The sequence below is a fragment of the Chelonia mydas genome, chromosome 9, assembly GCF_015237465.2.
Source record: "Chelonia mydas isolate rCheMyd1 chromosome 9, rCheMyd1.pri.v2, whole genome shotgun sequence".
NCBI lineage: Eukaryota > Metazoa > Chordata > Testudines > Cheloniidae > Chelonia > Chelonia mydas.
Genome location: NC_057855.1, coordinates 60,579,483 through 60,595,416, shown reverse-complemented (window position 1 = coordinate 60,595,416; position 15,934 = coordinate 60,579,483). Strand labels below are relative to the sequence as shown.

General features: G+C 49.2%; 1 protein-coding gene across 11 annotated transcripts in view; it reads right to left on the bottom strand.

The window, feature by feature from the left end:
- ENOX2 (ecto-NOX disulfide-thiol exchanger 2) overlaps window positions 1-15,934 on the bottom strand; it is a 130,938-nt gene that overhangs the window by 56,876 nt on the left and 58,128 nt on the right. For 9 of the 11 annotated variants that reach the window (XM_037908171.2, XM_043522022.1, XM_043522023.1 and 6 more), the window contains 3 exons: window positions 15,732-15,866; window positions 7,736-7,891; window positions 3,125-3,331 (listed from right to left, as the gene is read on the bottom strand). In XM_037908171.2, the coding sequence (XP_037764099.1) occupies window positions 3,125-3,331; window positions 7,736-7,891; window positions 15,732-15,866 (498 nt within the window). The remainder of the gene's footprint in view (window positions 1-3,124; window positions 3,332-7,735; window positions 7,892-15,731; window positions 15,867-15,934) is intronic. The other 2 variants (XM_043522021.1, XM_037908172.2) reach the window with 1 other exon arrangement.

The window sequence follows — 15,934 nt, the reverse complement described above, 5'->3', positions numbered from 1 at the left end:
GGCCCTCTCTCCTAAACACTTGAGAAAGGCAGCGTGCGGATCACCTGTGGGCATAGGTTTCACACACCTCTCGCACGCCTTAAACCCCTGCCACCGAGGCATGGCCCGGTGCCTGGGGAAATTAGAACGGAGGGGGAAGCCCCCCGAAGTAAGTCCAACTAATCTACAAACTAATATATCACGAACTAACAACTATATACAACTAAGGAAAGGGAACCACTAGATAGGCACTTGCGAATGCAAGAGACTGAGCTGCTCCAATGACCATCACGGGCGGTAAGAAGGAACTGAGCAGGCGGCAGGTCGGCAGGGACCTATATATAATACCATAAAGGCACCACTCCAGGTGTCTCCACAGCCGACCCGACGAGTACCGCTAGGGGAAAAACCTTCCGACGATCATGCACACGGCGCACACACACCTATTGGAATGCACATGAGCAATCACTTGAAGAACACTACCTTGCCTACTCGCTGTCCATACAGCATGCCGCAGTGAGCAATCTACTGTACAGAGGCCGGGAGGTGGCCTAACTCACGAATCTCCCCGCATACTCCTCGCAGGGATACGGGATAATACATCTCAAGCTTATGGCAGCCCAGCTGGATCATTTGGGTAAGGTTGGTGTTTCACGTGTGCTGATCTGAGCAGCAGCTGGCACGCTCCATGCACAGAGTGCTCAGCAGCAGCAGTACCTCTGTATTCACCCTTAATGATTCCCACGCACTCTCTGCAGACTCTTGTTGCTTGGGCTTTAGTCAAGGGATTCAAAGGAAAAAAGATTTCTGCCCACCCCGTTCTTTGCCCCAGCTAGTGCATCCATTTCTGCTTGCGTGGAAAGTGTTACTGGTGGCTGCAGCTCAGCCCCAACAAGTTGAGCCTGATGCAAGGAGCAGCCTGGGCTCAGGTCAAATTCAGGTCCGGGCTGGGCTTTAGAAGTAGGCCCGAGCAGACCTGTACATCAAGACCCTGCTACAGCTGCTGCGTGGAGCTCTATTCATACACATCCTTAGCACCATTCTCTCCGACTGGGAGATGTTACAAACACCACCAATGAACTGTGGAGAAGACAGAGAAGATTGGAAAAGGTGGAGCACAACCCCTGACACCGGTATGGAACCTTTCTGTCTCCTACAAGGATCACCTCCATCCATCTCCACCGGTGGGAAAACAGTGAGGAGGAAAAGGGCTGAGGAGCAAATCTCAATGAAACAGAGACAAACACGGCTCTCCTAGGACAAGGCTTACAGTCAGTGCCAAGTCTGAGAAAATGAATAGAGCTCCAAGCAGCAGCTGTAGCAGGAGCTTGAAGTGAGCTGTTCCTTAAGTTACCAGAGTTGCTTTGGCTTTTGTGGAATGGCAAGAAGCCTGCCAGACACAGCACCCTGACCAATGGCATCACAAGTCTAATCCATTTAGACAATTAATCAACTGATTCAAAGGAAAATCCAAAACTATTTTAGGAAGGAATTTTGACTGGGGACAAGGAGCCACCTTATTTTTTCTGGAATATGGCAAAAGGAAGGTCAGGCTGGAGAGCTCACAAGTGTTTCATGTGCAGCTGTGCCTCACACAAGGAACAGACAGCAAACAATCTGCCGAACTGGCACAGTTTGGGAGCGCTGGATGCGACTCCCACGTCCTGTGTGAAGCAGAGCTCTCGTTGGGGACATGCTCCAAGGCATTTCAAGCCTCCTGCACGGCAGTCTGTGTGGGGAATTTTAAGCCTTGCAGAGCCAGCATTAGTTGAAAAACAACAACTTGGTGTTGGTCTCAGATGAAAAGAGGCTGGTGCCCTAGAAGCGTTGAGGCCTCAGGGCCCTGCACAAAGCCCCCAGCACCACCACTTATCCTTGAGGGGAAAGCTTTCTACACATCTACTTGCCCTATAACCATGTGCACCCACTCTCATGCAGTGAGCTGAGAAACAACCAAGCAACCACAGTTTAAACATTACCCAATAAAACAAGGGAAAGGCAGAAAACAAATAACGGTCTGATGGAGCTCAGCTCCTGCGGCCTACAACCAATGGAACGTAGCTGAGATATTTTCTGGCTGGTGCCCCCTTTTATGGCCATACACGATCAGTTCAGTGCACGCACTCATCACTGCTAGGAGCTGCTGCTTTGGAGATGGCTCTGAGTCTGGTGCATCAGATTGTGTACATCCCAGCGATGCAGGTCTGCAGATGCAATACATTCAAAGGGGCACTGGGTAATTCCTAATGATAAAGCCTGGGAACGGTAAGGAGAGAAACCTCTTCAGATGGAGTCAAGCAGGTAAAGGGGAACTCTCCAGTGACTCTTGACATCAGTAAAGCTACCTTCATGACTAAAAGAGATGTGTGGATCACAAAAAACAACAAAGGGGGCAGGGGAGATGACTCCAGACCAGTGGTTCTCCACCTATTTACCACTGTGGGCCACATACGCAGCTCTCTGTGTGTTACGTGGGTCACATCCACACAATATATATACTCCCTGTATGGCCCTAAGGATGTCACATGGGCCGCAGTTGTATGCTGATTGGGCCACAGATTGAGAACCACTGCTCCAGAGGATCAGAGTGTCACAGGATGAATGCTCTGTGCTGTTGGAGCTCTACGTGTTATTGGAAACATGTTGATGAAACACAAGGGCCCCATCTAATGGCTCCACTACCTGAAATGTTGAAGTGTTACTGTTTAAATGTTCAAATTTAGTTGGTGTTGGTCCTGCTTTGAGCAGGGGATTGGACCAGATGACCTCCTGAGGTCTCTTCCAACCCTAATATTCTATTATTCTAAATGGCCCTTATTTATCTTTTGGGGAGTCTGCTGGAACAGACCCAGTGAGACAATAATGCACAGGACTGCGGGAGGAATTTTTCTGCCTATAGCTCACTTCATCCTGATACTCTGCAGAGTTTTCTGGGGAACAAGACTCCAGGAGGCACTTTCAGATATTTAAACCAGCATGAGGATGTCAAACCCCACAGCAGTGAGAGAAGTAACCACGGGGAACAAGAGGAAACGCCTCTTCAGATAGCAATAACAAACAGATCATGTCACATATAACTACACAGAAACAGCTATTTCTCTGTCCCAATTTCCAAAACCATCATTCGAAGCAAAGGCATGCCTACCAGAGAGATAGAGTGCCTTGTCCACCATGAATTCCTCAGCAAAGCGGATGTGGCAGAAGTTCTTTTTACTCTTCCGAATAGCTATGATCTCTCCACACTGCTCAAAAACCTCCACAATGATCTGCTCGGTCCCGTTTTCTGGTAGTCCTCCTACAAATACCGTCTTGCACCCTGGGGGCCTCTCTCTCGTTGCAGGAGGAGGAAGATCTGCACATGGCAAGAGGTAAAATACTGGAGGTTAGAAGGTCCCTCTCCAAGTGCTCTACATATCCACTTATCAGTCCTCAGAGCCAACCATCACTTTCTTTGAACACGTGCTTAGTCCCAGTATATCTTACTTTACTGAGTACTGGCATCTATGGTATTCACCGGGGCCTACCAAAGAGAACTTGTTCACTAGGTGGTATATCCTGGACTTTTAGAGCCATGAATGGATTCCCCAGTGTTAATAAGCACTCCCCTAGTCAATGTGAGGCATGTCACTCCTGGAGAGCGCTGAACTTCAAGGGTACTGATAACACAAAACCAACTGCAATGAACACCGCCAAAGGCTGTGCCCCAGCCCTGGGCAGTAGGGCAGGTGCACAGTAGTCCCTACTGCAATGTTAATAAAGAAATAAGATATTCATTACATGCTTTTTATTTTGCTTTTCTTTAATTTATCATTTCAAAATCTTGACACTAGAACAACAAACTAGAAAAGATGACATATTAAAACTATCCCCTCCATGTGAAAACAAAGAATCCTGCTCAAGCAAGAAGACAAGAACATCTTGAAATGGATACAAAACCAGAAATCATGGAGATACCAAATCCATTTTCCACAACAGAATCAATATCCATTGCACTCTCTGGTCACAGGAGAAATCCAGCCAAACTACAAAAAACAAACTGGCAGGCAACAGAAGACACCAGCATCTCACCCAGCTCCTTCTGACCTGGGCAGCTGGGGATTCCCCTGGTCTGGGAGGTACTTTGTGGGACAGAGCTAGCTGTGCTGGCTCAGTACTCGCACACATAGTAGGGGAACATCCTCAGGAACAGGCACATCAAGAGCATGGTTGTGCTCCAGAGATCCCCAGCCATGCTGGCTTCATCTCCCACCAATATCTCAGTGCCTTCTTCCATGCAGCACATTATATGGGGAACATCCTACTCCATTAATTTCATATAGCCACTACCCTATCCTCAATACCTGAGAGTGCCATGACATCCTTAGTAAATTGCCCAATGGAGCATACACAGGACTTTACGGCTTGCTGTGGTCTTATGAAATGTGCATGCCTTTCTGATCCTTCCCTTACATAAGCATCACTCCTGCAGCCAACGTTTCTTTTCAGTGCCCCACTTTTATTTCATAGGAACTGCCGGATAGGATCAGCCCCAAGGTCCATCTAGTCCAGTATCCAGTCTCTGACAGTGGCAGCACCAGCTGCTTCAGAGGAAGGTGCAAGAACCTCACAGTAGGCTGATGTGGGATAATCTGCCCCGCGGATTGTTTTAAATGTGAGATTTTATCTCCCTTCCAATTCTTTTTTTAGCATTAACTATGATAGCTCTGGCTAGTTGTGTTATCCATAAAAATGTCCAATTCCTCTTTGAATCTTGCTAAATTCTTGGCCTCACCAACAACCTGTCACAATGAGTTCCACAGTGTAATTATGAGGAAAACATTTCTTCTTAACAGTTTTTAATTTGCCACTTTTTAATGTAATTGAAGTTCCCCTTGTTCTTATCCTATGAGGCAGGGAGAGCACAAGTTCCTTCTATAGACCATTTTATACTTTTATCATGTCCCTCATTTCAAACACATTTCAGGGGAGGAAAACAATCTGTTAGCTGCTCAGAATCACCTTTTTCACATTCAGAAAACTCAAAAACAGCTGCTGGCAGGGGATTTGTCCTGAAGCTCTGGCATTTCTGTTTACTTGGACTTTTGTAAAGTGACCATGATTCATAGATTGTAAAGCCAGAAAAGACCCCTGTGATAATGTAATCTAATCTCCTGCACAGCACAGGCCACTGAATGAATTCCCGTTTGAACTAAAATCTATCTTTTAAAAAACCAAGGAGTCCTGATGAACTATGTCTTGAGGGAGCCAGCTGAGTAGGAGCAGGAGCACCTTTCAGACACCACACTGATGACTGGAAAAATATGGGACTTTGGGGGATATATAACCCGAAACAGCGAGGGCCTGACTGCACCTCCGGAGAGCTAGTAGCATAAATTAATTTGATTTCCATGCCTAACCCAGGATTATGAAAAGCTCCTAGCTGACGCTCAGAGGCTGACAGTGACAGCTGCTCTCAGCATGTAAGTTTCTGCTTCTGGTGGTGTTTCTAGGCCAGGTGAGTCTAGAATAAGAAGGCAAATGTTCCTCAGCCAAAGGTAACGATACTAACTCAGGTGACTGAGGAGTGATGCCTCCTCCTCTGGGGCACACATAGGCCATTTACAGGGATTGTGGGCAGAGGTGCTTGATAGGGTGGGTTCTGAAGGAGGCAGGGAAGAGGTCCCCTGAAGCAGTGAAGAAGACAGTTGACCTTGCAGTCGTTGTAAAAGGGAGCTCAAGGGCAGAAGTGGGGAAAGGTTCCCTCCCATGAGAGAGCAGAGCTGTAGGCCAGGTGCGGACACTCATGAGCCCACTCTCTAGCCAGGAGGAGGCCTGACTGGCTGTTTCTGTGGCTGTAAACCATCTAATTCTTCTCCTGATGCTTCCCCGGTGCCTATCAGACAGGCAGCTCCCCATATGTCCAGATCTTCAGCTCCACAGCAGAAAGGCAGACTCTCTTTCCCATCCTGACTATGATTCAGATGCCAAATGCCTTGCACTGGGAACAGGGTGATGCAGATATTCAGCCCTCTGACTAATATCCATGTAGCTGAACCCCCGTGTCTGTGGAGGCTGAATGTGTGACAGGCTGTATTGTCTATTTTTCCTCACACAGAAACATCTACCTAAGTGCACACTCGCCAGGCCCCAGCTCTAAGCAGTTAGCCAAACCAGCCAGGACCTCAGAGGCAACTGGGACACAGCCCTTGCAGAGGAAGAGAAGGGGAGAGGACATTGGAGGGAGGGATCTGAGCCCATGCCTCATCCTGACAGCCCTCTACTGGAGCCACAATCCATGCTCCTCATGAACCTGATCAAGACGGAGAGCCAGGGGAATGGAGACTAAGACCTCCCAGCACAGGGGGCACTAGCTCTGCCCACAGCATTCACGTGCACCTCCAACTGGAAGAACAGCATCCCCCTAGAGCACGCTAGGCACTATCCATACAGGGCCCAGCACTCCTCCCAAGAGCCAGCACTGTCTACATGTGCTGAGGAGAGGCTGGTGTCCTGAAGAAAATCAAAGCAAGCCAGGAAACTTGCACATCTCCCCTGCTGGCTGCTCTGTAACTCACAGCTAATGTCCCTGCCTGATTGATTCTGTCCTGAGCCCTGCCCTCCATGCACTGAGGAGCAGCACCTCACACCTGCTTTCAGGAACCGTCATGGGGTGTATGTATCCCACGCTGGCCCAGTGACCAAAGGGTTAATACAGGCACTGCCTGCCACTGCTGATTGGAAGCCTGACAGCAGGAGGGAGGATAAAAGGGCTGGGAAGCAGAGGGGCAGGGCGGCTACCAGAGGAGTGAGCAGGCTGTACAAAGGCGAAGGCGCTCCTGCCAACAAGCTAGTAAAGAGCTGCCCATAGACAATAGCCCAGGAGGGGATGAACAGCCCGACAGGCTGGAGAGCCTGCAGAGACCCAGGAGAAGGTAGGAAGAAGCTCAGGGCACTATCACAGTTGATGAACCCTGATTCTGCTTATCCAGCTCGAGGGCCCTGAGCTGGTACCCAGAGGAGTGGGTGAACCTGGGCTCCCCTCCAGCCCCCTGATGGACTTGGGAGTGGAGAAAGGGTTTTCAGACTCCTGGTCATCTGCTTCTCTGTGTATTAGTCTTCCTGTCTTGGGGTTTCTGTTGGTTCCTGTCTGTGATTCTTACTGATTTGTACAGACTGTTATATGCACTTATCTTACATGTGCTACAGCAAGCTTGGCTCCATTCATGCTCCCAGCCCACCCCTGCAGAGCTCGCTACAGAACTGAAACATGGATCATCAACCAGCACTCTCTCTTCAGCCTCCCACCAGCAAGTGTCTAAGATAAAAGCGGCCTTTCTGTACCATTACTCCAGAATCTTCCCATCTTTGTGGCCCAATTATGTGTGCAGAAAACCACACCATAGAGTTTAGACCCAGAACATTCAAAGGGCAGGGGTACACGCTGACTGCTACCAATTACCAGGCTTATTACTGAAAAATATCTAATTCCTTCAGATTGTAAAGAGCTTGTGAAATGATAAACAGCCAGTGACAAGGTGTTAGGACCAATCGGTGCTATTGCCTTATAACTTGCTTTATTATCAGTGGACCCTTTAAAATGTACATCCTCAGCGAGCTGTGCTGGTGGGTGGTACAGGGAACAGGCTCCCACATGCTTCTAAATGAATCACACTTTCTTGTGGTTTCTGGCTTCTTATTTAGCAAGAGGAATGAGAGACATTCTTTCTTATGTTCCATCTTACAGAGGTGATGGGCCAGAACATTAGCAGAGTCTTACTTGGGTTGGGTGGGAAAAGGGTGCAGCTTTTGCAGTGAATAATCTCCTTCACTGCTGGCATATCTGGAGGAATAGGTGGAGGAACTATCCCCAAGCCGGGCATCATGGGGTTGATAGGTGGAATTCCCGTCATCATTCCAAGTGCAGGATCAAAGTCTGAAATGGGGGAGAAGAAGGAAGAGTGTTGCTATTTATTATTTCTACTGCAATTGTGCCTAGGCACCACAATCAGGGCCTCATTCTGTTACGTAGCACACAAACAAATGACGCAAAGGCAGGCCCTGGGGCAGAGCACTCACGCTCTAGGGTTGAGACTATACATGACAGGTGAGTAAACAGACAAACATAGGGAAGAAGGGAAGGACAAGAGAGAAGAATATGTGAACAGATGTGGTACAGCACACAAGCAATTTGGGGTATTAGTTTAACTAAAGAGGAGGAGACTCACAACTAGAGCTATGGGAAATGTTATCAAAGCCGTTTTCTATCAGAAAATTGGAAATGTTTTGCTTTCTCATGCACACCTAGGAAAATGTTTCTATCCTACACACCCCAAACACACATTCTGCAGGTGCAATATGAACCACTACCTTCCCCCAGAAGCAAGAACAGAAGCTGTGTAGGGAAGCTATTACAATTTCCAGCTCAGAAACATGTGATTGTTACAGCCCAGTGCTTCATTGTTTGCTAACAGGAATACAGCACAAAGGAAATTGACATGGATACTTAATGCGATGGATCCATATACTGCACCAAAGATAAATTCACTAATGATTCTCCTCCACCCCCAATCTGTGCAGTGATAACAGAGGGCCCTCTTGGCGGCACCGCATTAGACTGCACTCATGTCTTAGCCTGCCTCAAATCTTTTCCATCCCAGATGAAAATGAGCTAGAGCCTACGTGCCCATTTAGGCAGTCTCTGCTGGAGAGAGGCAGGGCTACAGGTGCATTGACACAGCTGTGTGGAGGGAGCCCAGGATGGAACAGCAGGAGAGCTGCGGGCCAGGACGGAGATTCACTGACAGAATGGTGTGGACATTTTACATGAAGAATATCATTTTAAAATAAAGATTGCAAAGAAAACTGAAAATGTGACCAAAGTGTAACCAGTGCACTGTGCTCTTCCTGAGTCTGCTGCCAGCCTGGAACTGCAGCTCCAAGAGGGAGAACTGCACCATTCAACTCAACAGGACTTTAAATCGGAAACCTCAACATGATAACTTAAATATCTTTGTTGTTAATTACTGCACTGCTGATGATTTTGGAAGCAAAATCTCCAGCCACACTTCTTGTCTCTCAACTTCAAACTGTGCCCATGTCTCCCCAGGTATCAAAGCCCCAACTCTCTCCCATGATAAGTATTACACTCTCAATACAAAACTCCTTGGTGTGTGAGGACAACGTAAAACAAACCGGATGCAATGTCAAAATAAACAACATAGGGGCCCGAGTGTATTATTCATGTTCACATTTAATTCATTACAACCTCACTTTTTTTTAACAGTAACCACTAGAAGACTGCAAAGTCCTGGAATTAGGCTGTAGAATTTGGGTCCAGCTTATTGTGGGGTCCATGAGGTCTTGGATGTAGATGGATAAAACGAATTTAGCAAGTTAGAGGATATTTGTGTGTTCAGTTTGTTCCCTTCATTTCAACCTGCCTAAATTTTAGCTAATTCTGCTCTTCTGAATGATGCACTGCATGTGTTCTCCTCTGGCCACAAGGTGGTAGCATTTCATGTGCTGCTCCAAGGTTAGAGAACCAGTTTTCTTTGCAGAAGATTGTCTGGCAGCCCACAAAAGCCAGTCCCTCCACTGGGATGGTGGCCTGGATGCTGGCCACCTGTAGCTGTTCCTGGCACAGCTGATAGCTGGCTCTGGTAGATGAATTTTACTTTCTTCTGCTTTATCCTGCCATGTTTCTCCCAGGGCTGCATTTCTGCAGCATCTCGATACATGGCTCAGTTTTGCCTGCGTAATTTGGCTTTGCTTAAATTCAACTATCCCAGCCTCTTGTTGGCAGGGGCAGAGGTGACCTGATGCTTTTAAAGATTTCAACTCCCAGATCCAGCTCACAAACCCTTAAGAGGAACCAGACACCCTACTTCTCCCCCACACTGCATGGCATCCAACTGTAATGAGTAACACATTAGCTGGATGTTTCTGATAAAATGACTGGTAATGAAATAGTTAATATCAACATTTAGGAAAAGGAAGTTATTTACCCTCTGTTACTGGAGTTCTTTCAGGTACGTGGTCCCTGTCGCATTCCACTGTTGGTACAAATGCACTCCATGCGCCTGAGACCAGAGAATACTTGCAAGTAGTGTCCATAGGTTCATGCCTGCATACTCGCACTCCTCATACTCTGCACCAAGGGCATTAGGGACGGGGTGGTGCAGAGCAACCACCTCTCCAGTTCTTTCTGTACCGCGAATAGACACAATCTGAAGCAGAGAGGAAGTTGAGTGGGTAGTGGAATACAGAGAGGGACCCTGAAGAACTCCAGTTACAAAGGGTAAATAACTTCCCTTTCTTCTTCCAGTGTTGGTCCCTCTGTGTATTGTACTCTGGATGACTGACAGGCAGTATCCAGAGAGGAGGAAGTGCAAGGATGTAAGTGGTATGGCTGCTTGTAGAACCACTGTTCCAAAAGATGCGTCAGTGGAACAGGCTTGGACCAAGGCGCAATGTCTCAAGAATGAGTGGATGGAGCTCCACATAGCAGCCCTGCAAATGTCAGTCAAGCAGGGGTATCTCTTGAAGTGATGCTACTGAAGCTGCTTGTGGTCTCATAGAGTGAGCCCATATGTCATGAGGAGCAGAAGGACATGCCACCTCATAAAGTAAGATACAACCAGAGATCCACTTACAGATTCCCTGGGAAGAAACAGCTTGTCCTCTGACTCGTTCAACTGTGACAACAGCCAGCCTAGGTGACATTCTGATCTGTTTTGTCCTCTGCAACTAAAATGCCAATATTTGTCTTACATCAAGGGAATGATGTAACCACATTCTGCACCTGCAGGATTGCAACTCGGGTCTGCAAGGTCTGTAGGGCTCCCACTATCTGTGTCAGAGATATTGGCCTTTGTAGGATCCATGTCTGCCGTATCAGCTCTAGTTCCCTTATTATTGGTGGGTTTTTTGGACTACTCAAACTTTCAGAGTCAGGGATGTGGATAGTCACGCCTTGTGGTTGGAGCGGGAGTCAGGGTTAGCAATTAGAGCAGGAGACTGTAGCCAGGAATAGGAGCCCAGGGTCAGAGATGGAGTCAAAGCCCAAGTGTCGGAGCTGAGGGTCAGAAACAAGTTACCCTGAGTGAGGCAAGACAGGGGCAAGGCTAGGAACAAACCGGCACAAGAGCTATCATAGCCACTGGCAAATGCTTTGAGCAGCCACTGAACTTCAGAGCTGGTCTTCTGCTTCTTCCAATCAACCAGGTGGTGTGGCCAATCAGGCAGCCTACTACAGGCCAGCTGTGCTCATTAGGTTGCCCAGAGGCTGGCTCTGCAGCAGGCCCTGCTTCCTCACACTCTGTTAATGTGGCTTGCTATGCTCTGCACAATGCCTGTGAGGAGAAGATGGAGCTTTTTGCCAGGAGCAGACTCAGGCCACTGCTGGATATCTGAACCGGAACACACAGTGAGAGAGGCACTGGTTCGGACTGGTGCTGAATCCAGATGTGCAATGGAAATCACAGATGCTTTGTGCATTCTTATAATGGGTATGCACAGTTCCACACATGAGGGGGAATGAAATGGTATTTGAGGTTGTTGTGTGAGAGAGATTTTGGAAAACGTACTGGTATTGTGCATCATGAGTAAGGCTAAGATTTTGTCACGGATATTATTAGTAAAAGTCACGGACAGGTCACAGGCAAAACAGAAAAATTCATGGAAGCTGTGACCTGTCCCTAACTTTTACTAAAAATATCCCTGACAAAATGGGGATCTGCAGATCCCCACACTACTTCAAGCAGAGCAGCTGCAGGGACTAGGAGCTGCCTGTAGCACAGAGATGGGCAAACTACGGCCCGCGGGCCACATCCAGCCGGCAGAACATCCTGCCCGGCCCCTGAGCTCCCAGCTGGGGAGGCTAGCCCCCAGCCCCTCCCCTGCTGTCCCCCCTCCCCCTCCCCTGCTCTCCCCCCTCCCCCGCAGCTTCAGCTCTCCGCGCCGCCAGCGCTTTGGCCTGCCGCTCCTGCTGGTCAGCGCAGCAGTGGGGTTGGCTCCAGCGGGGCTGCGAGCTCCTGCTGCTCTGAGCGGCATGGATAAGGGGCAGGGGGTCCAGGGGGCAGTCAGGGGACAGGGAGCAGGGGGCGGTTGGATAGGGGGTGGAGTTCTGGGGGGGGGGGAGGGGGCAGTTGGGGCGAGGGTGTGGATAGGAGTCAGGGCAGTCAGGGGAAAGGGAGTGGGGGGACAGATTAGGGAGTGGAGTCCCAGGGGGCGGTTAGGGGCAGGGGTCCTGGGAGGGGGTGGTCAGGGGACAGGGAGCAGGGGGGGTTGCATGGGTTGGGAGTTCTGAGGGGGGCAGTCAGGGGGCGGGAAGTGGGAGGGGGCGGAGAGGGGGAGGGGGACAGGCTGTTTGGGGAGGCACAGCCTTCCCTACCCGGCCCTCCATACAGTTTCGCAACCCTGATGTGGCCCTCAGGCCAAAAAGTTTGCCTACCCCTGTTGTAGCAGCTGGATACCCCTGCTGTAGCAGCTGGGTACCTGTGGGGTACCCCTGCCGCCTGCAGCTCCCAGCATTCCCCGCTGCCCATGGGGGCCAGGAGCTTGGTGTTCCCCGCCACCCATGTGGGCCAGGAGCTTGGGTTCCTCCGCAGCAGCTCAGAGCTGCCCAACAGCCAGGAGCTCAGGAGTTCCCTGCCATCTCCCACGGCCCAGAGCTCGGGGGTTCCCCCATCGCCAGGAGGGAACAGGGGGTCCCCAGCTGCTGTCCGCCAGGCGGTAGGGAGCTGGGGGGTTTCCCTGCTGCCCCCACAGCTTCTTTCCCCAGCGGGTGACAGGGGACCCTGCAGCTCCCAGCCACGGCAGACTGAAGTCACGGATTCCGGGACTTCCATTACCTCCGTGACTAAATCACAGCCTTAATCATGAGTTCTGGAAACACTTTCACGAAGTGTACGAAGGCATGTTCTGCATTTTATTCAGCCTAGCAATGTGCTGCCATTCACAGTTTATGAATTACTGAGATGACAATTTGTAAGTTTTTATTGAGTGTGTGATGACATTCATTAGAGTTGTGCCACTTTTTTCATTATGTATAATAAAACTTGATATTGTAGCCTTGTGTGCAAATCAAACGTATTTTACGCAGGTATTTCCATGCTGTACCAACCAGTAATGCAGACCAGCTGCCGTCACGGCGTGGAGTGCAACGGTATAACCGAACTTGGTCCAAATCCAGTCAAAGTCTTGTCAAAGTCCATGCTCTCCTTGGTTTTTCTCATATGTTTTGCATGTGTAGGCCATACCTGGACAGCAGTGGATGCATGTACAAAGTACATTTGTCCATTCCATGTGCTCGTATTTATCTGTCAGAGCAGAACTCAGGCTCTGACCCACCCCCTAGCAGGCTTCCTGCCTGAGTCAGACTAATTTCTGTCATGGACGGAAGAGGGGCTTAGCCTTGAACCAGAGTTCATGTGTGCTGTAAGAAAAAGAGTACAAGTGGCACCTTAGAGACTAGCCAATTTATTTGACCATGAGCTTTCGTGAGCTACAGCTCACTAAGACGCCTCCATTAACCCCTGCCCTACTCTATCATTTAACCCGATACTATTTTCTCTACTCTTCCTTGTGTCTAATTGATTCCAAGATTGTTCATTGTCCAATTCACTCGTCAGCGAACCATTACTGGCCCAGTTCCAGAGCGTCAGTATGAAGCGAGCAAAGTGAACAGCTTTGTTGTGGCATGAAAGATGGTTGCTGCAGCCTTGGGCTCGCCACACACAACTCAGCCGACGCCTCTCACTCCTGACCTGCTCATGCCTGCTATTCTCTTCTGAGCCTTTATATTGGGCCCTGTGTGGTAAGTCTTCCAGAGCATGGGGAGGGGAGTTGAAATGTTATTAAACACCCATCAAACTAAACTTAGCCCTGGTCTACACTAGGACTTTAGGTCCAATTTAGCAGCGTTAAATCGATGTAAACCTGCACCCGTCCACACGATGAAGCCCTTTATTTCGACTTAAAGGGCTCTTAAAATCGATTTCCTTACTCCACCCCTGACAAGTGGATTAGCGCTTAAATCGGCCTTGCCAGGTCGAATTTGGGGTACTGTGGACGCAATTCGACGGTATTGGCCTCCGGGAGCTATCCCAGAGTGCTCCATTGTGACTGCTCTGGACAGCACTCTCAACTCAGATGCACGATTGTTTGCTGTTGCTCTGACGAAGGGAGGGGCGACTGATGACATGGCTTACAGGGTTGGCTTACAGGGAGTTAAAATCAACAAAGGGGGTGGCTTTACATCAAGGAGTATTTCAGGCAGGACTTCACGGAGGGTTCCAATAAGAAATGGTGCACCCAAGTTATTGTTCTTATTGGAACAAGGAAGTTAGTCTGGCCTCTGATTGATACATGGCTAGATTTACCTCGCTGCACCTTCTCTGTGAGTGACTGCAGTGTGACCTAGAGAAATGAGTCCCCTAGACGGGGGGCGGCGGAGGGGTTTGCAAATGAGTACAAAACAAATCTGGTCTATTTCTTGTTTTGATACACTCCATCTATCTTTTACATCTTTGGCTGGCAACAGAGGGTGCAGAAGGACTGCATGCCATCACATCTCATGGCTGCTCGGCAGAAGATGGTACAATAGGACTGCTAGCCATCCTCATCTCTTGCCTGCCCAGCAGAAGATGATGCAATAGGACTGCTAGCAATCCGTATCACCTGCCTGCTCACCATAAGATGGTTCAATAGGACTGACTCCAGGACTAAAGAGAATGACCTGATCAAGTCACTCCAAATTTAGTCCCTGCGCCCTGTCTGCCCAGGCGCTCCTGATCGACCTCACAGAGGCGACCAGGAGCACCTCGGACATGATGATGACGGCTACCAGTCCTATTGCACCGTCTGCTGCCACAAGGCAATGGGTTGCTGCTGCTGTGTAGCAATGCCGTACCACGTCTGCCAGCACCCGGGAGACATACGGTGACAGTGAGCTGAGCGGGCTCCATGCTTGCCGTGGTATGGCGTCTGCACAGGTATCTCAGGAAAAAAGGCGCGAAACGATTGTCTGCCCTTGCTTTCACGGAGGGAGGGAGGGAACGGAGGCCTGACGATATGTACCCAGAACCACCCGCGACAATGTTTTAGCCCCATCAGGCATTGGGATCTCAACCCAGAATTCCAATGGGCAGCGGAGACTGCGGAAACTGTGGGATAGCTACCCACAGTGCAACACTCCGGAAGTCGACTCTAGCCTCGGTACTGTGGAAGCACTCCGCCGAGTTAATGCACTTAATGCACTTAGAGCATTTTCTGTGGGGACACACACACTTGAATATATAAAACCGACTTCTAAAAAACCGACTTCTATAAATTCGACCTAATTTCGTAGTGTAGACATACCCTTTCATTCATATTTTAAATCAGCACAGTTTAGACCAGGAGTCAGCAACCTCCACTTCCCGCAGCTCCCATTGGCCGGGAACAGCGAACCGCAGCTACTGGGAGCTGCGGGGGGGGGGGGGGGGGGGGGGGGGCGGGCATGCCTGTGGACAATCAATGTAAGCAACATGTCTCATGGCCCGCCAGCAGATTATCCTGATGGGCTGCATGCCGAAGGTTGCCGACCCCTGGTTTAGACTCTGGCCTCTAGATAAGTCACCTTGTACAGTCTGTGCATTTTAGGCATTCATCACCTTTGTGGATTTTTGAGCTAGAAATAAATATCAGTTTAGGTAAACTCCTCTAAATATGTCCTCAGTGCTGACAGCAGTTAGCAAATTAATGACAGATATAGTATCAATTAAGTTACATACCAGGCAGCAGAGGCTGCCCTGACATTCCCATCGGTGCCATCCCTAGATTGTTCATCGCGGTGGCCCATGCAGTGAGGTCCGACATAGGCAAGCCCATTGGGGTGGAGTCTGCATTCAGATTTCTAACACCATCTGCTAAAAGGAGAGGTTGATTAATTTTAGTGTTTGGGAACTTAGTGCTGTGTCTGTTCCTCTACAGAGCA